The sequence below is a fragment of the Balaenoptera borealis genome (assembly GCF_965194805.1).
Source record: "Balaenoptera borealis genome assembly, chromosome: 2".
In the NCBI taxonomy this organism is placed as follows: domain Eukaryota; kingdom Metazoa; phylum Chordata; class Mammalia; order Artiodactyla; family Balaenopteridae; genus Balaenoptera; species Balaenoptera borealis.
Window position 1 is genome coordinate 56,237,401 of NC_138867.1, and position 26,750 is coordinate 56,264,150.

The window sequence follows — 26,750 nt, forward strand, 5'->3', positions numbered from 1 at the left end:
TGTCAAAATAAACATTTTTAATAATGCAAGCAGTATGAAACTAGGGGTCTACTGCAACAAGTTCGAGCAAGCCAGACACTTCTGTGAAAGCAGGCTGGCATTCAATTAGCCGTTTAACAAAGCGGGAAATGTAGACCGAGTTAGCAGTGGATTTCATTTAAACTGATGTATTTTTCCTCTACTGTGGAAAGTCTAAACAACCCTACTTTGCTGTATACTGGTTAAAAGTGAGCTGGTCATTTAGAAAGTGATGAGGGCCCTAGAAGTGAAGTGGAGTTTCAGGACCAGTAGAAGGTGTTGCTTGTAGGCTGAATTTATGTCTTGAATTTAATTAAAACATCATGAATTTATTATTTATTATAAGTAACTCATGCAAATTACCAAACTCATCTCTGTATGAGCAAACGTGGGGACCCAGATATAAGTCATGCAATGGCGGACTATGTTGTGCTTTTTTTTTAAGCTGTTCCATAGCTAGGCTTAGTTGTTTGCATCTGGAAGGGGCAGACAGAGAGGTGAGGGCCTAGACTTAAAACCCACCTGTAGGGATGGGATAAAGGATGGGATGGGTAACCACTCATGATACAGGTATTGGGAAGGGCTTCTGTCGACAGATCCAAAATACGGGATCCACAGGTAAGAGTGGCAGCATAAATACTACGTAAGGCAAGCCTGGTCCATTCCAAATGTTCCAAATCCCAGCAAGCAGGATATGTAACAGGGATACCCTGGATTGTAAACCGCATCAGAGAAATCTGTCAACGGGTACGGCCCAGGACTGGAGTCCCAGAGGGTGACCAAAAGGTGTCATATCATGTGACTGCTTGGGTCACTCGATAATGGATTTGGGAGCTCTGTGTTGGTGTTCAGAGGCTGCCTTTGGGCTCAGTAGGAAACGATGCAGTGATAGATTAGAAGTACCCTGTGGGGAGGGGACGGAGGCAGGTGTGAACGTGGCACTGGAGCCATTTATTGACCGCCCACTCCTAGACTGATCACGTGGGTGGGAAGGAAGAGGACCAGCAAGAACAGAACAGGACCCCCGGCCAAAGGATCGAGCTACGATCTTTCACTTCCTCCTGACCCGTGTGGAGGTCCGTCTCAGAGACAGGGAGAGCTGGGCCCTGCTTGCAGGGAAGGCGAGGGAGGTTCCCAGTCTTCTCAATGGCCAGCTCTCTGGAGAGGGGAGTCATGGAAGCTAAAAGCCAGACAGGGCTTGACGCATACCCACAAGCGAATTTATCCCATGGAGTTTTCGAGAATTTCTTCTACACGGGTTGTAGTAGAATCAGTGGTGGAGTTTAATGCTTCTGCTTCTGGTGTAAACTGGTTAAACGTCTTTCTCAGTTTCAGCCTAATTCCACCCAAGAAAAACTTCATCTGCAACTGTTTTGATAATGCACACTTAAGACTGCTTGCTATGTCATAGACCCTACCTACATCCTTCTACTAAGAAATTGGTGTATCAGTTTCAAAGGCAGATGGATTAGTCCCATCAGCTCTGTTGAAGAACGATCCATAAAGCCTTGAACGTTGCTAGACTATCCCAGAACACATGCAGCCTCTTCCAAACAATTGCATCCAAGTAATTTTTAAATCCTAGTTGGAGGCATTTCCCCCCTTGTGTGATCTCTGTCAACTATTCTGCAAATCGTATGGGACTTTTGGAATTAAAAGGTTGCTTCAGCGTCTCTCACCGGTGGAAACAGATTACCCAGCCCAGGACAACGTCCTCATTAACACCTTTGTATTCAGGAACGGCTCCAGTGCGGATGACTGGCAGGGCACCCTGGGTTAGAGCAATGACTTCTTTGGCCTGGTAGGAATGGGATGTTTTCATGGAGTCTTTCATCATTACCCCTGCACGTGCTCATCCCAGTGGGCTGGGAAGCACAGCACCGCGCATCTCCAGGGAACACTCGTAAACCATTCATTTGCAGTAACTTTGTCATGAATAGAAATGAGTGCTTGAATGATATTTGGGGGGTGGAGGACTAGCAAGACTATGATGGGGCAAACAGATACCTTTTCTAGTTGTTATCAGTTAGAACTTGAGGTGATAGGCAGGACTAATGATGTGTGAGGCAGCGTGTCAGTTGCAATAAGGCCCGTTAGCACACAGTGTCTCATTAAATTCCGGGCGGGAGGGTGTGTACTGTAAGTATAAAAAGAATTCGAGAGATCTGGTTGGTGACTTTTTAGTAGACAGGAAAAGCTCATAGGAAAGAAAAGGACTTGAAGTGGGCTGCGAAGAATAGGTACAATTTGAAAAGGGGAAGGCGAAATAGCATCTCAGTTCAAGGAGTTTCAAAGATTTCTTCAGAATAAATTGGAAAGGACAAAAATAACAGCTTGATATTTTTACCGGATTTGAAAAAGCAGTAAATATTTTAGGTGACAGCGTCATGAAAAGCATCACTTGAGAGCTGAATGCATTGTCCAGCTCTCCGCTGACACGTGAAGAAACTGAAGACCACAGAGCTTGACGGTTTCACGTGGTGCCACCCCAAGCAGTGTGAGCCGGAATGGGTCTGCCGGGGGTGGGGGCACCCGGCCCAGACACCAGGGCTGCTGCTCTGTCTGCTACCTGGGCTTCTGGAAACTTCGTGGGCAACGGGACTGCCTGTAGTGTCCAGTCAAAAAGTCCTCCGAAGTTTCCAGCAAGCAACAGACCAAGGATAGGTGATGTTTGCTCCTATGGGTCACATATAGTAAAGAGCCCCAGTGCAGTTGTTGTAGCTTTGGGGGTCAGGCTCAAAGTCGCTCCGTTGTGTGTCATGCAGTGGGAAGAACAGTGCAAGTCACGTCTGGGTGTGAATCCCAACTCTTGCTGCTTACTTGCCGAGTTCATCACCAGGTCATTCAGCCTTTCCAGACGGTGTTCCAGTCTGTGAAATGGGAATAACGCCTCTCTCCTGGGATGGTTATGAGCGTTAAATGAGGTGAGGAGTACTGAAGCTCACGACCCTGTAGTATGTCCTTAGTGTCGTTGTGTCAGCTCTGGTGTTTAAGGCCCTGCCGGAGCTGGCCTCGTTCAGAGCTCCATCTCCTCGAGCCGCCTTCCTGGTTAGTGTCGTCTGAATCCTACCAGGCCGTTCTCTCCGCTGGCCCCACGTTCCCATGTTCCCGACCAGCGGAGCCTGGCCTCAGGATGCCTGGAGGGGACTTAACGCAGATCTGAAAAGGACACTCAGTGGGCAGCTGCTGCATTGCTTGGAGGGAGGAGGATGCCTTTGTCTGACGCCCTTTGCTCCGTGTGTGCGACTCAGGGAGTGGAGGCGCCTGGCTCTCAGCACCAGCCCCAGCGCCGCCCCCCCCCCACCCCCCGTACCTTGCCCAGGTGCCTTTACGCAGTGCACACGGTGCACAGCCGTCCCCAGTGGCCCGAACAGTGCCATCCTCTTCATCTGCACTCAGGGAGCTCCTCCCCTGCTTGAGGTGCAGGGTTGTGACCCATTCACTACATTTATGTCCTTAAGCCCCTCGTCCTCTTATATGTAACTGTTCTGTAGTTGTTCTGCTAGTTTCATCAGCTTAGCTACATTTCTCAAGGACAAAGCCTTCTCCTTTTCAGCTCTTCATAGCGTAGAACTGGGCACAGCATAATAATCATCCAAATGAGATCTCAGAGAACTCTCACACCAGCTCATTTAATGCATCCAGCATACCTGTGAAGGAAGGCTTCTCCCCCTGTAGGGAGGGAAACTAAGGTTTGAAAGGCTAAGCACAGAGTAAGTTCTCGGAACTTGGTTGACAGTTTGCTGTTCTCTGTGTTACTAAAAGTCTTTAAAAGGGTTAAAGCTGAACAGCAGGTTTTCTTGAATCACTTCGTGTTATATTTACCCTACTGATCCTTAGGTCGCTAAAGTAGATTTCTATAGGGCAACTAAGGTAAAAACGGGCCATTTAACACTGAGTGCCTTTGAATGAAACCCATTATAAGTGTATTTACATATTTCAGATTTCATGGATATATTCAGAAATATTAATGTAGCATAATTGAAGTCTAATATTGCACCCTCAAGCCCAGAGGGAAAATAAATGACTCTTTCTCCCCCCTGCCCTTCTACACCTGTCAGAGTTAATTTTTAACCGCTGGTGCATTTGCAAAACATTCATCCTGAAGAGCCCGATTCATGAATCTTGTTTTAAATGCTCTGGGCTTGGTTTGCAACCAAGACTAAAGCAAGCACTAAGGTAGAAGGAAATGACTTTCAAAGAGTTTTACTCTCCTCTGATTTATTTTATATTGGGTTTAAAATGTGGTCTGACATTAGAAGGTTGTTTCAAAGGTGAGAAGTGAAAGTTTGAAAAAGCTGCACGTGTTTAGAGCGGCAGGAGTAAGCAGGCAAGGCGTGTACTAGGTTTTGTCAAAAAATAGGAAGTTTTATTTGTGCTCTGAACAAGGAGCATGTGTTGGAGGGTATAGTTCAGTTTTACTTTTGTTTTCACAGTGCAGCCTTCTCTTTCTCTCAAGGGACATCTGAGAGGGAAATTGTGGAGAAGGGGTCCTTTTTTCTGCTAAGCAATGGGCGCACCTTTTCAGATACTTTGTAGAGTGTATCACTTTTATGCATCTGTAAACCTGAGTTTATTTATAAACTCAAATGGACATTTTTCTTAGTGCAGGGTCATTAAGAGCCCTGGATGTGGACTAAAGAATTGGCATCATCCTGAAGGGCCCTTCTGGCCTAAGTTGTCTTAAGTTAAAATTATGAAAGGAGGCATTAATTTAACCCCTAAAAGAAGATTTTGGCTCATTTATTTTTTTCTCAAATGGGCTTTTGTTCATAAATCATGGCCCTTGACAAAAAACCATTTAAGAAGCTGTGCAGGATGAAAGCTGCTCGTGGAGCATTTGCTACTTGATGGTGATTGGCACGTATGAGATACAGTGTTCAGTCTGTAACTTTCACACTATTTTAATGATTAAGGGACATTTTCCTGACTAGATCACACCTGCTGAGAAATGACACATGGCCTATTTTTGCTTCTGAAATGAGTTTTGCAAAACTTTGAGAGAGAGGAAAGTAGTAAGACTTAGTGTTTTGAAGAATCTAGAAGGTAAAGATAGTTTTCAATTAGGTAAGTTTTCCAGTATGGTAGAGGCTTTGGGTTTCAGAAATTAAAATACAAGTTTTCTTACAAGAGCTTATTAGCAGGCATGTGAAAAATATTTCCAAGATTGTTATGACATTTGTGCATTTGATTTATTAGTGATTTCTTAGTGAATCATATAGATTAAGTGACAGTTGGGCAATTATGTTTATTTTGTGTGAACTTCTGGACATAGTGGGAGATCAATGAAATACGCAGAAAGTTGATTGTTTTCTCTGGAGCAGAAGTTACTGATTCTGTTCTACCAGCAGAGGGCTCCCTTTTTAAGCTAATGAAGAGCATGTGTTTTGCAGATCACTAAATTGACTAAAATTGGGAAAAGACTCAGCTCACACTTTGAGTAATATAATAGAACTTCTAGGGTAAATGATTGTACATATTGTGAGAAATTTGAAGCAAAGTTTTCAAATCTATTTTAAGACTTTCTCTAAGTAGAGAGTGTGCCACTTCCCAGTAGATAATTTTCTTCTGAAACGGGAAATAGACTGTCAGAGAAGAGAACACTTTAATCTTAGAAGGTTTTGACATGACATATCCTGTGAATCCAGACAGGTATGCTTAAGTGACTGATGTTTCCAAGGTTCCCAGCTTTAGAAAGACTATTTTTTAAAGTAGGGCAAGATTATGCAGGTCAGGAGGCAAGGGTATTCTGTGAACTAACCCTATGTCTGTGATCAGCTGGCAGGAGCTGAGTCTATTCACTTATAGACTAATTTTTTCCGAATTGGAAAAGTAGGTGTTTCGTATTACCTCAATTGCACCAAAGGAGAGCTTGTAAAATCGCTTTCATTGTGAGTGTAGCAGCACTTCCCAGGTATTGCAAATAACTCTGAAGCTGGTTCCTGCCTGTGTGGACTCTGTGTCAGCACCTAGATCTTCCTTTGTCACTGCATGTGACCTTTGGGTCACCTTGTCATACAGAGTCTGAGTGTATTATAGACTGAACCCGTGTTTCTTCAAAGATAATTAGAAAGCAGCTTTTTTAAAAAAAAAAATTAAACTAAAAATAGAAAACAGAAAAAGTCAGTTTTGTTGTAGGTGTGAAATTTTTTGCATGTGGCTTAAAAGAAATTAACTTCAGTTTCACTTGTTAATTTTTACTTTCTCTGGCAGAGGCAAGTAAAGAGCAGGGCAAGTGGGTGGAGAAAAAGGAGTTTAGGACCAAACATCGGAAGTCTGGGTTCTGGTCCTAGTGCTATAATATTATGCAAACCACTTCATTCTGGGTGAGAAGCGTACGCGCGCGCGTGTGTGCGTGTGTGTGTGTGTGTCTGTAGCACGAGGGAATTGAAGTGATCTCTAAATTTTTTTTCTGGTTTTAAAGCTAGTGATTTCGTGATTTTACATTGGGTTAAGGTTCTTGGGATAACAGTAAAGCCATCTATGCTGATGTGAGTGGAAATTTTCTTTGGCCAAATTTTAGTTCTTTAAATAGTAGCCAACAGTCCTAAGTTTGGTTCCTTGCAACTTTGTCGAATAAAGGGGAAAAAAAAGTTCTCTAGAAAGGTGTGCCATTCTCCTTGCCCTCCCGTCCTTTGCTCCACGTAGCATCTGCACCAGCCTCACGCAGACAGACCTTTTATGGCCATTTTAACAGGAGTTGAAATTGACTTCATGCAAACAGCTGCAGAGTAGAGTTTTTATCTTGGAGTGTATTTTTAATACAATGGAGCTTAGCGTACCCATGCCGAGGCGCAATACTCTTCCCTAGGAGCCTCCTCCGGGGAAACGTTTGTAAACCTGTTCCCTGCAGGGTGGCTCTGCCGGGCTCTCCTGTGACACCTGCGGGGCTGTCTGCGCTGGTATGTGGGAGGAGGTGGACGCGAGCAAGGCACGGTGTTCTGGGCAGCTCTGAGAGGTTCAGGCCTTTACAAGCAAGGCTTTGATTCTATTTTTTGCTGAACTAGCTCAGCCACTTCCTGTGTTTGGCAGCGCCTAGTGCCTCGCTGCACTGTGGCCACTTGAGCCCCGCGAGCCTGCGAGCCGCGCGCCGCCGCAGCCGGTTCGAGAGCCTATTTTAGGTCCCCTGACAATGGCCTTCTCACTTCCTCGGCGAGGAGGAGGAGGAGGACCCGGGCTGGCACTGGCCACTTGTTAACGATGATGACAACTTCGACTTGGACTTGGGCTCCCCTCCCCCACCCGAAATCCCTAGCTCAGCAAATATTTGAACCTGCCCAAGTTAATCATGAAGCCGCGATCGTTATCTGAGAGGGACGTGCGAGCGCCCGGGCTCCTTCCCTCCCCGGCGCAGCCTCGGCCCCGGCGCGCGGCCGGCTCCGGCTTCTGCACGGGCGGCGGGCGCTGAGCTGCTCTGCTGCCGGCGGCGCGTGCGAGCCTCGGGGTCCTGCGCCGCACAGGCTGGAGGAATCGCTTTTTGGATTTTTTTTTTTTTCCATTGTTGGATACAGGCATTTCTAAGGGAAACCGTTGAAATGCATAACCTGCAAAGTAAGTTGCCTTTCGTTTGGGCACTGCTCTGCCCCTTGGCTGTTTCACTGTTTTGGGGGACTTCTGTGAAAGGTTCATTTCTGCAGTTTGTCTTTGTGTGTGTGTGTGTGTATGTGTGGAGAGAGGGAGAGATAGTAAGTAAGCGCTGCCTGGGGAGGGCAGATGAGAGATTAGGGGAGACACCCCCATTTCCTCGAGGGGCACAATGTGAGGGAAAGATGGGGCTTCGGTTGGAAATGGGGAAGGAGGAAATTACCAAGTGCTGGTCTGGAAGTTGGGGCCTGGCCAGGCCTGGGAGAGACGTGGAAAGTCACCTGTCTCCCTGCCCTCCTCCCGGGGTCTACCACATGGGTTCCAGCAGCAGGACCGGTTTGCACCAAGTGCTCCCAAAGGCATGGGGGACGGGTCCCCTCCGGGCTGTCGCGCTGTCCACAGCTGCTGGGAGGACTTGGGTCAACATTTGTATTAAATTAAGATTTTTTTTTTTTCTGAATCTTTTCTGAGGACATATCCCCACCACCACCATTTTTCTTTGCATTTAGGGTTACTTCAACCTTTAGGCAAAGAGAGCCTGTGAGTGGGAGAGGGTGGGAGGGTATAGGTTGAATCTGCCTTCCTCCTTAGTGGGAAAATGAATTAAACTGGAAGAGAGGCACGTGAACAGTGCTCAGAGGCTGTCTTGCCTTTGCTCTATTTCTATATATTTTATGATGCCAAATTTGACAGAACGTCTAAGAATAAATTTCAAGGGCTTCTGTGTTCTTTAAATTGTCACAGAAATATGTGACATGCACATGTACGTAGATCACACAGCCCACTCTAGTTTTTTAAATTAACTACATTTACATGGGTGGGGGGAGCCTTTTTCTCCCTTCCTCCCCTCTCACTGTAGGAGAACTAACATTAATTTAGATTTATAGGGGAATTGATTTCTTCACATTAAATACTGCTAAGAAGGAATAATAACATTTCTTCCCAAAGTGAGGCATTTGAGATGGAGGGGACAAAAGCCCCCCCCACGCCGTACACACACACAAGTGATTACATCACCCCCCCCCCACAAGCAGTATTTAGCCCAGTAAATCTGAAGATGGGTTCATCAGCGAGAAATACTTAGCAAAGATAGCTCTGCCTGTACTCTGCATTCTGATATATGGCCTCTCTTTTTTTTGGATTTTCATTCCATATTCTATAGTTTTAACTGCAGTGTTTAATAGAGGTTTTTGCCTCTACATTTTTTTAATTGTGCTTTCTATAATGTAGCACGTTTGTGACAGTGTATAAGTTCTGAGTTTGCAGTGAATTATGAGGACTGAAATTAAATATCCAGAGTTCTTGATCCTTCCTACTTTTAATATATAATATCGGAGGCATTTTAGGACTGTAAAATATATCTTGAGTATACTATTTGGATGCCTTTGTAAGATTTTTAAACCAAGAAATGACCGGGCTATCTATAAACCCAGATGCACTAGGAGGAAAAAAAAAAAAAAAAGCTACGTGCCGCAGCGTATCAGCTTTTGTCAACCTGCCAAGAGCGGAGCGTACCATGCTGCACGGAGCAATAAACAAGGAATTAGAAAACTCACGGCTAGAGAAAAACAGTCAGATTAAACACCTTTTTGAAACGAAGAGCGTGTATACATTGCAGTTCTGTTAAATGTAGGCTCTTCGTGAGATTGGGGCTGTGTTAAGGCTGGTAGAGAAGAGAAATGATGAAGCAGGAGTGGTCTGGTGACATTTTTCTGACTTGATTGGCTGGGGTGTGTGATGTCATAGGTTACAGTGCAGCCCCTTATAGGTTTTGAAATGAATTCCAAGACACCATTACAAAGAAAGCCGGACTCTTTTCTTATAACTGAGCTCAGCCAAGGAAACTCTCGCACAAATGTACAACACTGTTTGGAATATGGAAGACCTGGATTTAGAATATGCTAAGCCAGATATAAATTGTGGCACAGACTTGATGTTTTATATAGAAATGGATCCACCAGGTAATACTGCAGTATTCTTGTGGAAAGCTGGTTAATGTTGTGGCATTTAATTTTTTTGACAACTACGGTTAACGGCTCCTCTTTGGAGGTCTGTTTTTATTCATTTGTTCTAATTTAATGAGTTTGCTCATAGCGTGAAAATGAAACAAATGGTTTGACTGCCTGTGGAAGCAAGTCAGGCTGTGTGGGGTAAATGCTTATTCTTAGTTGAATGGATATAAATTGGACTCCAGTTTTTCACTGGTGTGTTTTGTTACTCGAGCTCATTTGCTGTTTGGGGTATATTGTTGTATGTCGTTCCTTTAATGAAAAGGATGCAACCTTGGTGCTGCTTTCTCTGTTGACAGTGGATGAGGACAGTGTGGCACTTGGCAGTGATAACACTCGGTACTTTAGAAAGCATGTACCAGTGCTGCTATCGAATGTAGCAGTGATTGCAACTCAGTGCTAGGTGCCCTGAAACTATTCTGAATCAAATGTTGAGACTTTGTCTGCTCTCTCTTCTATTAAGATACTGCAGTGAGAGAAGTTGGCTTCCCATTAATTGAGTCTCGGTCTTTATAAAATATACCTGCTAGACTCCTGAAATAATTTTTGCTTAAAATAATAAAACAGTGCTTTAAAACTTATGACTTAGAATTTAGCTAGACATCCTAGACTTATTTGGCTTTCTCAATTATTTTCGCCTTCCTCCCAATTAAGAAATTCAGAAACACTGCAGTCTTTCTTTATTTGTCACCAGTTGGTACATGAATACTGATTTGACATTGAGGAAGAGGGATATGGTTTTTAATCACTGTTGGCATAATATAGAGCACAGTTATCCAATAGAATATTATCATGAATACTAAAGAGATTGAGGTCACAGAGGAGTTTCTTAAAGTGGCTTTTGGCAGAACAGTGCCTGAAATACTAAGATTAGAGAAACCCAATTCCGCCTCTTAAAACATATTCCTGTAGATGAGCTTTTTTATTACCGCAGCAGCATTTGTGGAGGACAGAAACCAAATTTGTCTTTTATAATTAAATAAGAGGAGGAAATTAAAACAAAGCCATGTGATTCCTCCTGCTATTCTCTTTGTGGTCTCTTACTTCAGATAGATTTGACCAGATATGACACTTTAATTCAACTCAAACCTGAAAGTAGAAAATGTCGTGACTGACTGACTGACTCTGGATTTACTTTGAAATTCATTCACATGGCCAGCCCATTTTATTTGTTGGTCTCTAAGCTCTTCTCTTTTTTTCAATTATGGTCTAGAGTCAAAGATTTCTGATATTTTTTTTTTTAAGAAAAGGTTCATGGACTCGTGCATTATTGCTGTGTTTCACAGTTGAAAATGTTACTTATCTAAAGGAACTTGGGTCGACTTTTAAACGTTTATTTGTAGTTGGGACTGCAAAAACTTTTTCTTTCTCTTTCATCTACAGCACTGCCTCCTAAACCACCAAAACCCACTACTGTAGCCAACAACGGTATGAATAACAATATGTCCTTACAAGATGCTGAATGGTACTGGGGAGATATTTCGAGGTAAGGCTACAGAGACTCTTTGAGTTTTTCACCAGAGCTAGGGAGTTTTAGATGAAGAGAAAGAAAAGCAAAACGCACCAGCTTGCTAAGTTCCATTTTTAGGCTATCATCCAACATAAGCATGAAGCACAGTTGGTTCCCTTCCAAAGACGACCACAGAAGTCACTGAGCTCTGGGGAATTGTGGGTGCTGGATGCCACAGGAAATTAAATACCCGAGAAGTTTCATTACTGACAGAACTGTCAGGGGGGCAGCAGGGTGAAGTGGCACTGCCTCAAGGCAGAGTGTAAAGTCACTCTCTTTATTAGACAAAAACTCTAAGAATTAATGCTATCAGCTTAAAGTGGCATTTCTAGTCTAAGCTTTTTTTTTTTTTTTTTTGAGGGGAATGAAGAGTTGGGAGGAAACCTTTTGGGGATCACGACTTTCTGTGCTGATTTGTCAGAGTGACTTGTGTGTTAAAATTCTTAAGGTCTGAAAATACAATTAAGGAAATGTAACACGAGAATCACCAAATCCACTAGGTGAGCATTGTCTCATGTTCTTTTCACTTCAGGGAAGAAGTGAATGAAAAACTTCGAGATACAGCTGATGGGACCTTTTTGGTACGAGACGCATCTACTAAAATGCATGGTGATTATACTCTTACACTAAGGTGAGTCAGGGCGTGTGGCTAAAATTGGCGTGTTAAAGGTGATGGGAGAACATGCTTTTTTTTTTTTTTTTTAAAGAGAATTCTAATGCCATTATTTTTATATTGCATTTGCAGGAAAGGAGGAAATAACAAATTAATCAAAATATTTCACCGAGATGGGAAATATGGCTTCTCTGACCCATTAACCTTCAACTCTGTGGTTGAACTAATAAACCACTACCGGAATGAATCTCTAGCTCAGTATAATCCCAAACTGGATGTGAAATTACTTTATCCAGTATCCAAATACCAACAGGTAATCACATACTCATGTTAATATTTTAAAAAGATACTTTTAATGTTTAGAAAATATTTTGAAGCAGATGAATTGCATGTAATCAAGCTTGAAAAACTTTCAAACTGTGTAATTTTGTGATCACAAGTGTATAGTGGCTCAATAAAATACTTTCACAAAATAAATGACCATTGTTTGAGGATTTTCCCATGTCAGATAAGTACCTTATCAACTGAATTTATATTTTTTCCATTTTCTTCTAATCCTTCCAGGATCAGGTTGTCAAAGAAGATAATATTGAAGCTGTAGGGAAAAAATTACATGAATATAACACTCAATTTCAAGAAAAAAGTCGGGAATATGATAGATTATATGAAGATTATACCCGTACTTCCCAGGTGAGTTTTCTTTGAAAAAATCACATTAAAATTGTAGAGCTCTTAGATACTAGAAGCTAATGCATGTTATATTCAGCTTCCGAAAAAGAATTTAAAAGGTTGAGTTTTTGCCAATAATAAAGTGGGGAGAGAGATCATTTATTTGTGAATCGTGGATTATTCTAATAATTACTTACTTTAAATGAAGCCTGTAAGTATCAGCATAATAAAGTAAGTAAGTTGGATTGGCATAACTGCAGATTGAAGAATTCTTTTTGGAGTGAAAGCTAATAATAACTGGAAGTTCCACAGACTTGTCTAATCTCTGAAATGGGGATTTCACCCTGATATGCCCTTACTATGAAAGGTTGAGGCTACATTTACTGCCTTGTTTTCCTAGAGGCTTTAATCTCCTCTGGGCCATCACGTATCTGGGACCGCCAGAGGGAGCAGGAGGATGGCATAAACTGCTGATAAAGTGGAATGGTTTTTAAAAGAGATGAAAACTGTAGAAAACTGTCAAGCAGTCATCTTCCATAGACTGGGAACATTCTCCAGAGGAAATGTGCGCTTCTGTGATACTATTTTAAGGGGTTTTATGAATTTGAGTCCCACCTTGCTAACAAAATACTTGCGTGCCAGATAGTAGCGCCGATCAAATGTCCTGGTAGTGTCTTGCCGTAAGAAGTTGTCTTTCTTTTCTGTGAAAGGAATGACCTTGTCTTATTAAAATTGTGTTGCAGGAAATCCAAATGAAAAGAACAGCTATTGAAGCATTTAATGAAACCATAAAGATATTTGAAGAACAGTGCCAAACCCAGGAGCGGTACAGCAAAGAATACATAGAAAAGTTTAAACGTGAAGGCAATGAGAAGGAAATCCAAAGGTTGGTGACCCAGGAGGGTTTCCATTGCCCATGTGCTAGAGATCACCACAATTCTCTTAAACTGTTTAAAGGTGACCTCGCTTTCTGTGAAACAACAGGGAGAGAGAAAGCATTCTTTACCTGAGGAAAACTGCTGGGAAGCAATACTGCAACCTTGGGGGAACGTTCATGATGCTCCAGGTAATTGTGGATGCACTTCTCTTGCCTGCAGGATTATGCATAATTATGAAAAGTTAAAGTCTCGAATCAGCGAAATTGTCGACAGCAGAAGGAGACTGGAGGAGGACTTGAAGAAGCAGGCTGCCGAGTATCGTGAGATTGACAAGCGGATGAACAGCATTAAACCAGACCTCATTCAACTGAGAAAGACAAGAGACCAATACTTGATGTACGTACTGGAAATGGAACCCTGCACGTGCATGATCAGTAATTGCAAAAATCAAGGATAGGTTCTTAATGCATTTTCCTTTTAAACCTCTTTTCCAGGTGGTTGACTCAGAAAGGTGTTCGGCAGAAGAAGCTGAACGAGTGGCTGGGCAATGAAAACACTGAAGAGTAAGTAGTTAGCACAGATGGGAGGTAGCAAGGGTGTTTTTTTGATTTAAGGAAAATGCACAACTTGCTTCGTTTGCAGAGCAAGTGAGGAATGGAACGTCTCGTAGGAGAAAATATTCTCAGTCTCATTACCCAGCATTTTAAAAAAGGAAAGTTTAGCAAAGGAGAATGCGGATTTCCTTTTCCCCCGTAGGGCTTTGAAGTGACATTGTGTCCGTGATGATGTCCTGGAACCGTCTAGAAAATCCCAACATGTTTTGGGACCAATGTGGGCGGGGGGAGGAGGGGTGTTGGGGGAGACAACCCTGTTTAGCATATTTTTAAAGCTTAAGTATATGTTTTGTTTCAATTATTTGAAAACTGGTGTTCCTCCTAGTCAATCAATTTCCTGATCTAAACTGGACAAACGGGATTGTTTAATACCTTGTTCTCTGCCGCAGGTAGCTGAGCGTAGGTGCTGACTTGAGAACAGGAAGAGTATCACTTAGTGCTACTAAAACTCTTTGTTCGGGGCGGGGGTTGAAGGCTAAACTCAATGAGGAAACTCAGGCCAGAGAAGCTGGTTGAGTCAGACCCGCAATCGCTGGCCTGACTTGCTTGGAGGAGGGGCAGGAACTAGATCGAAGTGAGGAGAGGGCCCTTTCTCAGAGGGGCAGGCTGCTGGCTGCCATGTACTTCATTTAGAAACCTTCTCTTCTACCTTTTTAGCCAATATTCGCTGGTGGAAGATGATGAGGATTTGCCCCACCATGACGAGAAGACGTGGAATGTTGGAAGCAGCAACCGAAACAAAGCCGAAAACCTGTTGCGAGGGAAACGAGATGGCACTTTTCTTGTCCGGGAAAGCAGTAAACAGGGCTGCTACGCGTGCTCCGTAGTGTATGTACCTCCAGCCGATTACTTGTCTCGTCAGACATCTCAAGGAGGTGTTTCATTCATTCAGCCAGCCAACCGTGCGGGCAAGGATTTGGAAAAGTACTCTTTCTTTAAGAGTGTTACAGTAGGACAACAGTGGAGAAGAGGAAATCAAACCTCATATTTTCAATTCTAGGCAGGAATAGCTGTCGAGTAGAAAGAAACCTGCTGTTTAGGTGGAAGACTAGGGCTTGGGAGAAGTCTTGTTTTTCTTTTTCATCTTTTAAATGGAAATAAATTAGCCACACTTGCTGCTTTTTGCGGGGGGGGGGGCTTCCGTATAGTTAGAATCTGAGGTGATTCACATGGAAGCACCACCCACAGGTAAAGTCCCCATCAGGGACAGGTCAGAACAGTAAGAGAAAGGACCCTGGTCACTGTCCCTGAGATAAGTACACCCAAGAGAAGACATTTCCATCCTATGGCCTATTTTCCTTTGTTTATGTAATAGTTTGGGGGTACTTTGAAGAGTGAGGTTGGATCACCGACAGACATTATTTCAGAGACGGAATGTCCTCTAGGAGAGAAAGGGTCTCCAAGTATTTTATAGCCCGTCATCTCCGTCCATTTAAGCAGAGAAATATTGCTACAGGAAAGGAGTGAGAACTTTGAGTGAGGACAAGGGAATAGGAGAATAGAGAGTAGATGGAGAGGTATGTGGACGATCCCAGGCCTGCCTGAAAGGAGGAATCCTGTTAATAATTGTAACAGGCTTGTACGATTATTATTACTGTAATTGTAATGGTACCGGTACCACTCTGGGCAGCAGCGCTCATGGTAATGGCTGAAGTCACCCCCCGTTGCCTGCTCACCGCCTTCTAGGCATCGAGCAAGCCCCTCCCATACATCGCCTCATTTCCCAAAGCTCCCCTCTTACAGATAGGTTACCACTGTCTCCCTTTTAATCCATGCTATAGCTGACAATCCAGTGGCTCAGTGAAGCTGGGTTACCTCCCGAAGTTACTCAGCCAGTAAGTGACAAGGGACAACTCCACGAGCCTAGGGCTCCCCCAGGACTAGTCCCCATGTGGAGGCTGGCCTGCATCGGGGATTTTTCACGATGCTTTTACCAAAAGCGCCTCGTCCTGGCCCAGCTCACCCAGGCCCTTGTGCTCTCTCTCCGTGTGCAGGGTGGACGGTGAGGTCAAGCACTGCGTCATCAACAAGACGGCCACGGGCTACGGCTTCGCCGAGCCCTACAACCTGTACAGCTCCCTGAAGGAACTGGTGCTCCACTACCAACACACGTCCCTCGTGCAGCACAACGACTCCCTCAACGTCACACTAGCCTACCCGGTGTACGCGCAGCAGCGGCGATGAAGGGCCGCCCTCCCGCCTGCTCCTCACCTTCAGCTCCCCGAGGCCTCCAGCAAGCACAGGGCTCCCCCTGCAGCCCGAGCTGGGAACTGAGCTGCGGACACCCAGCCGCCTGTCTTCAGATGTGACTCGAGCTTTCGGTCACACGGCAGTAGGGGAAGACACATACGCGGCGGGCTCGCACGGGGCGACGACCACCACCATTCCTCGTCTGGAGTGCTTAATTAGCCTTCCTTTCTTTCCTCTTTCTTTCTTTTTGGTTTTGTTTTTTGGATTAATTTAAAGAAGTCACAACCACACACGACACCAAGAGAAAAAGAAATGCAAAAATCTCTGCGTGCAGGGACAAAGAGGCCTTTAACCATGGTGCTTGTTCGTGCTTTCAGAAGCTTTACCAGCTCAAGAGTTGGGACCTTGGAGACCGGAGCGGGGAACGGGCTGACGAGCCCTGGCCTGGGGTCGCTCGGTCCAGCCTGGGTGGTGCCGTACACGGTGGCCCCAGACACATCGCACTGTGGATTATTTCATTTTCTAACGAAATGAACCGATATGTAGCAGAAAGGCACTTCAGCTCACAGGAGACACTTTGGGGAACGTCCGCTCGTGTACGTTCAGAGGAAATTCTGTTGCAGCAAAGTGCCAGAAAGTGTTTGTTTCATTAAAACTCTACAAACCAAGAAAACCCACCAACAGAAAAATGGAGCTTGGAAAATAGGACTTCAAAATGACATTTAGTATATAAAATATGTACATAATATTGAACGACTGACTAACTATCAAATAGATGGATTTGTATCAATACCAAATGGCTTCTGTTTTGTTGTGCTGAAGGCTAAATTCACAGTGCTATGCAATTCTTAATTTTCATCATTGTTACCTGTTTTAAACGTTCCTTCAGAATAAGCTTCCCCTGCCCCAATTTTTGTTGCTTGAAAATACTGTCCCGATTTTTTTTGTTAATATTCATTTTGTTACTCGTTACCTTTTTTTTTAAAAGAAGAAATGTACAGGATGCCAGTTTAAAAAAAAAAAAATGGCTTCAGATTTAAAAGTATGAAATATTTTACAGTTTTTCTTGTACAGAGTACTTGGCTGTTAGCCCAAGGTTAAAAAGTTCATAACAGATTTTTTTTGGACTAAATGTTTTGTTGGGCAGTGCCTGATAAGCTTCAAAGCTGCTTTATTCAATAAAAAAAGAGAAAGATATATGAATATGACAAAGTATGGCTGAGTTCAACAATGTTGTTTCAAGACTTACGATACGGTACCTGGCAATGTTTGTTTCATAAAGAATTGTGAACTTCTTGAATCTAGGGAGGGGAATGTAGCAAAGGGATGTACAGGTTGGGGGGGGGGGTGGCAGGATGGCATGCACTTTCTCTTTCTTGTGATTGATTACAGAGAAGTGGATCACTGCAAAGTGAAGTCTTTTCCCACTTTGATCTGCTACTTTACTTACTATACCCTCATGACAATTACAAACCTACCGGAATGCTAGGTCTTCTTAGGAAGGAAGGCAGGCAGGCAGGGTCCTGGAGCAGTGTTCACCCTTGTTGGAAACACTGATTTCAAAGTATCATTGCTGCATTTAGAAAAACCTGTCTCTCTTTAACATTAGACTACCCGTTAAAAACCAACCAACATCCATTGTAGAAAAAGCATGATCTGAAAAGATAGATAGATATTTTTATCTGGATATCTGCTATTTTCCTAGCCTTCCATTCAACTTAGATCAGAAAGCAAATAGACATGGTCATAATCGTTCCTGCCCTGATTGTGGGGAGCTTGTTCAAGTCATGGCCATTGTAGGAATCATAGTAACAGTCCTCATTCATTCACCCAAATAATTGTATGTGTTACACTTCACTGTGGGGAAAAGGAAGGAGTTGTTAGAGTATTCTTTCCAACTGAAGGCAACAGCAAGAGATCCCTCTCCCCAATTTACATATGCAAAAGCCTTTGGGTTCAGTGGGAACTGTACCTGTGGTGGGAGGAATAAAGGGGAGATTAAAATGGACACTTAACAACTTCAGTTTTCCTTGCTCAATATTACATTCACCACAGCTTTATTTCTCTTTCCTTCAACTACTGGGGGGGTAAGGGGGTTTTGTTTTGTTCTTTAATGTTCCTTTTAAAATTCTTTTGAAAGAATCAGTCTAGTGGCTGACTTAATCAACTGTAGAATGTATTTTTTTTTTTTCCTTTTTACATGAAGCTACTCATATCAATAGCAATAGTCAGTCTTACAGCCGGACTGTCAGCCCTCAAACTTGACTGTACTGACCTGACCATCTCCCTCGCATCTCCAGACAATTGATGATTCCCCTGGTTTTATTCTCTGAGTGTCTCCTTTACAACTATCCTTCCATGTCATACAGAAGCCCAACCATTAGTTAATAGTAGTTTATCAACTAGGTTTGGTGGTTTTTTTAGTAGCACATCCATGTATGCTATTAAGGAACTTTAATTTCTAAAATATAAGATCTGAGATGGAATATTGCATTAAAAAGCTACCATTCTGTTCATGTTTTTGCTTCAACACTTCACAAGATGGCATGGTATTTAGGCACTTGCCTTATTTCTTTATCTCACGAGCAGAAACGCAATAGGTTTTTCTTTGACCAGCAAAGGCAGGATTCATTGTTTCCTGTCACCATGAGTCACAACTTACCTATGAGGCTTCGCCTGTGCCCAGTACCCTTCTGACAGCGTGTGGCATGCCATCACATCTGTCCTTGTAGATGTTTGACCAGCAGGGCTCTGAGTCCAATCATTCATCTCCTAACCACACTGAGCGGCTTATGATTAGGGATGGATACAGCAGAACCCCTCCTGATACGTGCTTACATCCATGCATTGATTTTCCCCACCCAATGCAGCATCCTGAAGATAAAAGCCAGAAGCTAAGCTGCAGAGAGGCTGTGATGGGGCTCTAGAATTGGGAGCACTGGGATCTGATATAATACATGAGGGAAAAATCATAACCATGTTGAAAAGGCAAAAAGCCTGTGTCTGCAACATCTGACGACTTCACGGCCCTTGATATGTGTATATATGTATATGTGCATGGACTGTGTTTCCAGTACACCTTTCAGCCAAAACAGATCCACAGTCGTTGAGTTCAAGTACACAACAAGCCAATGTCTAGTACAATTCTTGTATGTGTGTACGGGTTTTTTTTTTTCCTTTGAAGTTGCTTTGTTTTGTCTTATAAAGGTGAAAAGTGTTTGCAAGTGAAGTGAGAAGAAGTTCATAATTCTTTGGCTTGTTTCTGTTGTTTAAAAGTTACTCCTTTTGGGTAGCTGGTCTATGTGACTCGCTGAACTTGGAAATCCTCGTTTTCAGTGTGTCAAGTCAAAATGTGTTTATGTGAGCTGTCACTGTGGGGAACCAATTGCTTTGTCATATAGCTGGTTATGAACTAGTAACGTGTTTGGGAAGTCCTACTGATGTTCCTTTTTGGGAGAAAAATTCTGCTGGTTCTAACAACTGTGCTTTTGCTATGCATGGTATCCAAGTCAGTTGGAGAGCAGACCCTGAAATTTGAGTTCAGGGTCATTTAAGAAAGGGGCAGTTTATAGCACAATGCCTCACATGGGACAAAGTTCTGAAATGCCAAATTCTTATTTTTTAGAAATCTCGTTATATAAATTACTAATATAAATTACTAGTATTATGAACAAAATTGGGTTCATTGGAAACACTAACCAACTTAACATTGAACTTGTCACCATGAGATAGCATTAGCTGCCCAGGATGCTGCTATTTAAAAAAAGAAAAAAAAAAAAAAGGCAAAACAAACAAAAAAAACATTTATATGTGTGTATTTTTTAAAGCTACAATCTCTTCGATGTTTTTACAAATCTGTTTCTATGACATTGTTAAAATAAAGTTGGTCTTTTGACGAGAGGGAGGATGTCATGGTCAGTTGTAATTTTGCCTTTACAAGGCACCTGGGGCGGGGGGCGGGGGGACTGTGCCTCCTTGACATTTGTTCAAGCTATAGATTCAATGGAGCTATGTCTTGTTGTTTTAAGTTGCTTTAATGCATTGTATTAGGTCTTCAAACAGAATAAAGTTTGTTTTGAAACTTAGGTTACGGTTTGAAATTTCAGTGATCACTGAAGACATATGTTCTCTTGCTCTTTTGGTTAATAATGTTGCTTCTCCTTCTGTAGTCTCCCACCCACCCCCTTTCACTGTCATTACATTATCTCATTTTTGTCAAGTGAGAAGAACACATGAATGATAGCTCAGTGTCATTTACATCATTTCACTATATCCTTAATGATGAAAAGAAGTAGCTCTAGGTGATGTCATTGCAAGGCATGTTCTTGCTCCAAGAAAATGTGACATCCACTGTCCCTCAATCCCTCCCCTTCACCATCCATCCCCAAACCTTCAGAATTGTTCTCTACAAACTATGGTTAGTGAATGTATCTGGCTTTGTCTCTCTGTTCTACAGGCTGCGTGTTTGAAACAGGCACAGTGCAGGGACACTGTGAGGCACTGTGCAGCAGGCAGAGGTGTGACATGGGGTTCTAGACAGGGAACAAAGATTCACTACAGATTCTGGTTTCACACTCTAGCATCTAGTCATATATGCAAACCATTCTTAATCTAAAATAACTTTCCCATTTGTTTTGATTGCTGAATGAATTTATAATGAGGCCACTTTGCATGTACATGGCACTCAACACCTAAGCACAGTGAGGGTCCTAGACATGAAGGCATGGTCTAGTGATGGCGATGAGAGGGGCACATAAGTAATTAGTCATGGCAACAATGACTAATATACCATGTATAGCAGTAACTCTTGAGATTCATTTACTGCTTTTCCCCTGCTCTGTTCTGTATCACAGAGAACTATATACTCAGGGTCTCTTGCCCTCTGGCTTCTAGGTAGTGAATCTCCCCTGTGGCTCCAGTTCCTGCCAGAAAGACTCTTTGGAATCTGAGCAGCCCTACTATGCTCCTCTCTCCCTCTCTGTTCCTCTGGCAACAGTGCCTCCTCCCATTTTTATCCTAAGCCAAAGGGTAGTTGCAGCTTTCTGCTGTTGCTAAACCTCTGGTTTCTCTCACCACCCCCAGTTTGGTTTCTGAGTCCTTCCATCACCTGAGTAACCAATCCTCTTTATTCAGGTCTTTCTTTAAGATCTAGAGTCATTTCTTTTTTCCTGACTGGTCTCTGATTGATAGACCAAGTGATTATTGTTCATTTAAACTCTTTGTATGTGTTATCTGATTTAATCCTTCCACAATTATGAGTTAGAAGACAATATCTCCATTCTACAAATGGGGAAACTGAAGCACTGAGGCTAAGTGACTTATCCAAGATCATGCAGCCATTAGAACACAGAATAGAGCACCTAGGCCGTTTGACTCAAGCCAGAGCTCTCCACCCCTAAGCAAGTGCTGGAAAAGGCACTAGGAAGGTCAGAGAAAAGTTCACTAGTTGCTCTTCCTGCTGGGGGATCTAACCACGTGGCCCTCAATTGGTGGACAGTATACAAGTGGCACATAACAAATAGCAGGAAACCGTATGGGTTTGCTTTAGACCACCTAGGTTCCCAAAGTGTGGTCTCCAGGCTAACAGCATTACCATCAGGACCACTTGGAAACCTGTTATAAAGGCCTACTCGAGGGCCCCATCTACTAACTCAGAGTGACACCATCTGTTGCAGCAAGTTCTCTGGGCGATTTTAAATGTATACTAAAATTTGAGAATCACTAATATCACCAGATTGTTGAAATATTACTTCTAGTATTTTAATTAAAAGCCACTACTATTAATGAGTGATATATATTTTACTTTATGATATAATTTGTGCTCACAGTATAGATTCTATACAGGAAAGATAATAGACCCATTTACAGCTTAGGAAGGCCTAGCTGGGTCTTAGCTCTTTCTTTAACCAGCGATGGGAATTAGAGCAACTCCGTTTACCTGTCTAGACCTCCAACTCCGTACCTGTGAAGTAAGGTTATGAGTCCAGAAAGTCTTCAGGACTCCTAGAGTATATACTGTGGTCTGGTGTACTGAATGAAACAACTCAATCCCCCAGTTCTCCACTTCTAATCTGGCCAAAATGATAACCCACAACGTGACTTGTGACTACAGACCACTGAAGTTGTAGTACCGGCCCTTTATCAGTGAAAATGGCCAAGAAGCATTAGCCAAATTAGAGTCCCCTTATCTTGTTGATGTCTTAAAGGTATACTTCAGGAGAATCAAAATGGTAAGCCAAGTTCTCGATAATGTGGAGTACGTTGGAAATGACACTTTGTCCACCTATCTAAAGCACGAGGCATGGAGTCAGAGAACTTGGCCTACCAAATCCTCTGGGACATGGTGGGAGTGAGGTAAGTATAGTACATTAAGACTTTAGGGACTTCCCTGGTGGTGCAGTGGTTAAGAATCCTCCTGCCAATGCAGGGGACACGGGTTTGAGCCGTGGTCCAGGAAGATCCCACATGCCACAGAGCAACTAAGCCTGTGCGCCACAACTACTGAGCCTGCGCTCTAGAGCCTACGAGCCACAGTTACTGAGCCCACGTGCCACAACTACTGAAGCCCGCATGCCTAGAGCCCATGCTCCGCAACAAGAGAAACCACCGCAAAGAGAAGTCCACACACCGCAACAAAGGGTAGCCCCCGCTTGCTGCAACTAGAGAAAGCCTGCGTGCAGGAACAAAGACCCAATGCAGCCAAAAATTAATTAATTAATTTAAAAAAGACTTGATACTGCTTGATACTGTGTCAACTCAATAATTTTTTTCCGAACTTGTCCCTTAAAAAAATATATCTAAAAATAAGAATACTGTAAAGACTTAAATGTAAGAACTGAAACCATGAAACTCCTAGAAGAAAACATAGGGAAAAAGCTCCTTATATAGGTCTTGGCTATGATTTTTTGGATATGACACCTGAAGCACAAGCAACAAAATCAAAAATAAACAGGAGGGACTGAATCAAACGAAACAGCTTCTGCACAGCAAAAGAAACAATCTACAAAATGAAAATACAATGAACAGAATGGGAAAAAAATATTTGCAAACCACATATTTGATAAGGGGTTAATATCCAAAATATATAAAACACTCATGAAACTCAATAGCAAAAAACACACAAATAATCCAAAATGAGCAAAGGACCTGAATAGGCTTTCTTTTTAAAGATACTGAAAAGGCCAACAGGTACATGAAAAAGATGCTCAACACCACTAATCATCAAGGAAATGCAAAATGAGCTAACACCACAGAATGGCTATTATTGATAAGTGGCATGTCCCAAATGGTGACATAGGTCATTCCTGACTTCACTCCCCCTCACAAGAGGAACAATTAACAACAATTCATGGACAAGACACAACTAAGAGAATCCTAGAACAAGGGAGTGAGGCTAAAGCATCCCCCTGTGCTTCAGTAGTAGTCCCAACCAGCGGCTTTGCTCATCTGTAGAACCAAGTCGATGGCCCAGTCTGACTAGGGTACTTGGCAGGGTACAGGTCTATCTGATTCAAGTCCCCAGTGGAGGAGTTTTGCTGGTCCTAGAGCCTGGTCTGACCACTCCCAGGCAGAAAAGCTGAGTCACAGCCCTACCAGATGCAGAACATGGCTCCCATCCCCATCTGACAGGAAGGGCTGGTGAGAACATCTGGAAGCCGTGTAACCCAGCAACACTTGAGCTGAGAGGCAGGTGGACAGAGCTGATCGCCCCCAGAGTAAAGCAAGTGGCCCTGTTCAGCCAGGGAACTTGGGGCATGGGTCTACTCGAGTCAGGACCACAAACAAAGAGCCTTAGTGGTTTTGGAGCTGCTTTTCTCACTGTGACCAGGCAGGGAAATGAATTCATAGCCCCGCTCATTGCTGAATACAGCCTTCAGCCTGCCTGACCAGGGAACCTAACCAGAGCACACAGGAAGCTGCACAGCCCATCCAACAGTCCTACTTACATTGGAACTTCAACAGAGCATAGCCCATGCTTTCCCTGTCTGCAGAGCAAAACTGGTGGCCTCACCTGACCAGAATATTCAGTGCACACTGTTGCCTGATTCAGGTCCCCAAACAATGAGTTGTGCAGGCTCTGGGTCCCGTCCTGCTGTCCTAACAGGGCAGGGAAGCTAATTCATAGCCCCACCTACTCTTGAGTATATTACCCAGTCCCTGCCATCTAGTAAGCCTGACCAGAGAATCAAGGCAACTGTGGAGCCCATCCTATAGCCTCACATGGTCAAGGAACCAAGCCAGCAGTCCTTTCCAGCTGTTCTCAGCTAGTGGCATACACCCCCACCCCTGACCTCAGCTTGAACAGCTGCCTCACCCCAAAATAAACCCTAATAGCAGGCTCAACCTGCCCAAGGACATTACTAGGAGACATGTCCAGAAACCCAAACTGAACTAACTGGTGAAGAACTGTCTCTGCCAAAGTAAACATGCAAAGTCTGGAAGAGGAGACCACATACTCAAATGCACAGATACCAATTTAAGGAATCAAGGATCACAAAAACATCAGGTAAATATCATACCACCAAAGGAAACTAATAAAGTGCTAATAGCTAACCCTAAAGAAATGGAAATCTATGAACTGTCAAAAATTTCAGAATAATCCTCTTAAAGAAGTTTAGTGAACTACAAGAACACAAAGCCAAACAGCTAAATGAAATTAGGACATCTGCATGACCAAAACATGAAGTTCAATAAAGAAACAGAAACCATAAAAAACAAACAAACAAAAAAAAAAAACAGACATCCTAGAGCTGAAAAATAAAATAACTGAACTGAGAATTCAACAGAGAGCTTCAAAAATAAACTCAACCCCACAGAAGAAAAAATCAGTGACCTAGAAGATAAGATGTTTGAAATTAACCAGTCAGAGGAGCAAAAAGACAACAACAACAACAAAAAATGACAGAGAAGAAAGCCTACAGGACTTATGGGACACAATAAAAAGAAACAATATTCATATTGTGGGAATTCCAGAAGGAGAAGAGAAAGAGAAAGGGACAAAGTAAAACTAAAGCAATAATGGCTGAAAAGTTCCCAAAACAGAAATAGATATCCAGATCCAAAAGGCCCAAAGGACCCCAAATACATTGAACCTGCACAGGACTGCACAGAGACACATTATAATTAAATTATCAAAAGACAAAGAATTTTATGAGCAGCAAGAGAAAAGAGAGAAATTACATAAAAGGGAATCCCCATAAGATTATCAACAGTGTTATCAACAGAAACTTTTCAGGCCAAGAGAAAATGGGATAACATATCCAACACACTGAAAGAAAATAACTGTCAACCAAGAATTCTACACCTGGTGAAGCCATCCTTCAGAAACAAAGGAGGAATAAAGACTTTCCCAAACAGACAAAAGTTAAGGGAGTTCATTACCACCAGACCTGACTTCCAAGAAATGATAAAGGGAGTTCTTTGAGTGGATAGAAGAATGCTAATTAACATAATAAAAACAGGATTGGAAGACAACATGGCAGAGTACAAAGATGTGAGCTCACCTTGCATGAAAACACCAAAATCACAACTAACTGCTGAACAAACATCGACCAAAAAACACTGGAACCTACTAAAAAAAGATATCCTACATCCAAAGACAAAGAAGAAGCCACAAGGAGATTGTAGGAGGGATGCAATTGCAATAAAATCAAATCCCATACCCACTGGGTAGACAACCCACAAACTGGAAAATAATTATATCACAGAGGTTCTCCCACAGGAGTGAAAGTTCTGAGCCCCACATCAGGCTCCCCAGCATAGGGGTCTGGCATCAGGAGAAGGAGACCTCAGAGCATGGCTCTGCCCACCAGAGGGACAAGACCCAGCTCCACCCACCAGTAGGCAGAAACCAGTCCCTCCCACCAGGAAGCCTGCACAAGCCCTTAGACCAGCCTCATCCATCAGGGGGTAGACAGCAGAAGAACTACAACGCAGCTACTTGCAGAATGAAAACCACAATCACAGAAAGTTAGACAAAATGAGATGGCAGAGGAACATGCCTCAGATGAAGGAACAAAATAAAACCCCAGAAGAGCAACTAAATGAAGTGGAGATAGGCAATCTGCCCAAAAAAGATTTCAGAGTAATGAGAATAAAGATGATCCAAGAGCTCAGAAAAAGAATGGAGGCACAGACCAAGAAGAAACAAGAAATATTTAACATAGAGCTAGAAGATCTAAAGAACAAACAAACAGAGATGAACAATAAATAACTGAAATGAAAAACAAACTAGAAGGAATCAATAGCAGACTAACTGAGACAGAAGAATAGATAAGCAAGTTGGAAGACAGAATGTAAGAAATCACTGCCGAGGAACAGAATAAAGAAAAAAGAATGAAAAAGAAATGAGGACAGTCTAAGAGACTTCTGGGACAACATTAAATATACCAACATTTGCATTATAGGGGTCCCAGAAGGAGAAGAGAAAGAGAGAGGACCTGAGAAAATATTTGAAGAGACAATAACTGAAAAATTCCCTAACATGGGAAAGAAAAGTCACCCAATTCCAGGAAGCGCAAAGAGTCCCAGGAAGGACAAACCCAAGGAGGAACACACCTAGACACCCAGTAGTTAAACTGACAAAAATTAAAGACAAAGAGAAGATATTAAAAGCAACAAGGAAGGGACTTCCTTGGTGGTGCAGTGGTTAAGAATCCACCTGCC

At 42.9% G+C, this 26,750-nt stretch overlaps 1 protein-coding gene across 5 annotated transcripts in view; it reads left to right on the forward strand.

Moving 5' to 3' along the window:
• PIK3R1 (phosphoinositide-3-kinase regulatory subunit 1) overlaps nt 1–20,170 on the forward strand; it is an 85,249-nt gene extending 65,079 nt beyond the window's left edge. For 3 of the 5 annotated variants that reach the window (XM_082373523.1, XM_082373524.1, XM_082373525.1), the window contains 9 exons: nt 10,995–11,097; nt 11,654–11,752; nt 11,867–12,047; nt 12,299–12,424; nt 13,147–13,289; nt 13,501–13,677; nt 13,776–13,844; nt 14,553–14,723; nt 15,890–20,170. In XM_082373523.1, the coding sequence (XP_082229649.1) occupies nt 10,995–11,097; nt 11,654–11,752; nt 11,867–12,047; nt 12,299–12,424; nt 13,147–13,289; nt 13,501–13,677; nt 13,776–13,844; nt 14,553–14,723; nt 15,890–16,079 (1,259 nt within the window). In that variant the 3' untranslated portion in view covers nt 16,080–20,170. Of the gene's footprint in view, nt 1–7,092; nt 7,570–8,657; nt 9,564–10,994; nt 11,098–11,653; nt 11,753–11,866; nt 12,048–12,298; nt 12,425–13,146; nt 13,290–13,500; nt 13,678–13,775; nt 13,845–14,552; nt 14,724–15,889 lie in introns of those variants that run through there. The other 2 variants (XM_082373527.1, XM_082373526.1) reach the window with 2 other exon arrangements.
• The last annotated feature ends 6,580 nt before the right edge of the window (nt 20,171–26,750 follow it).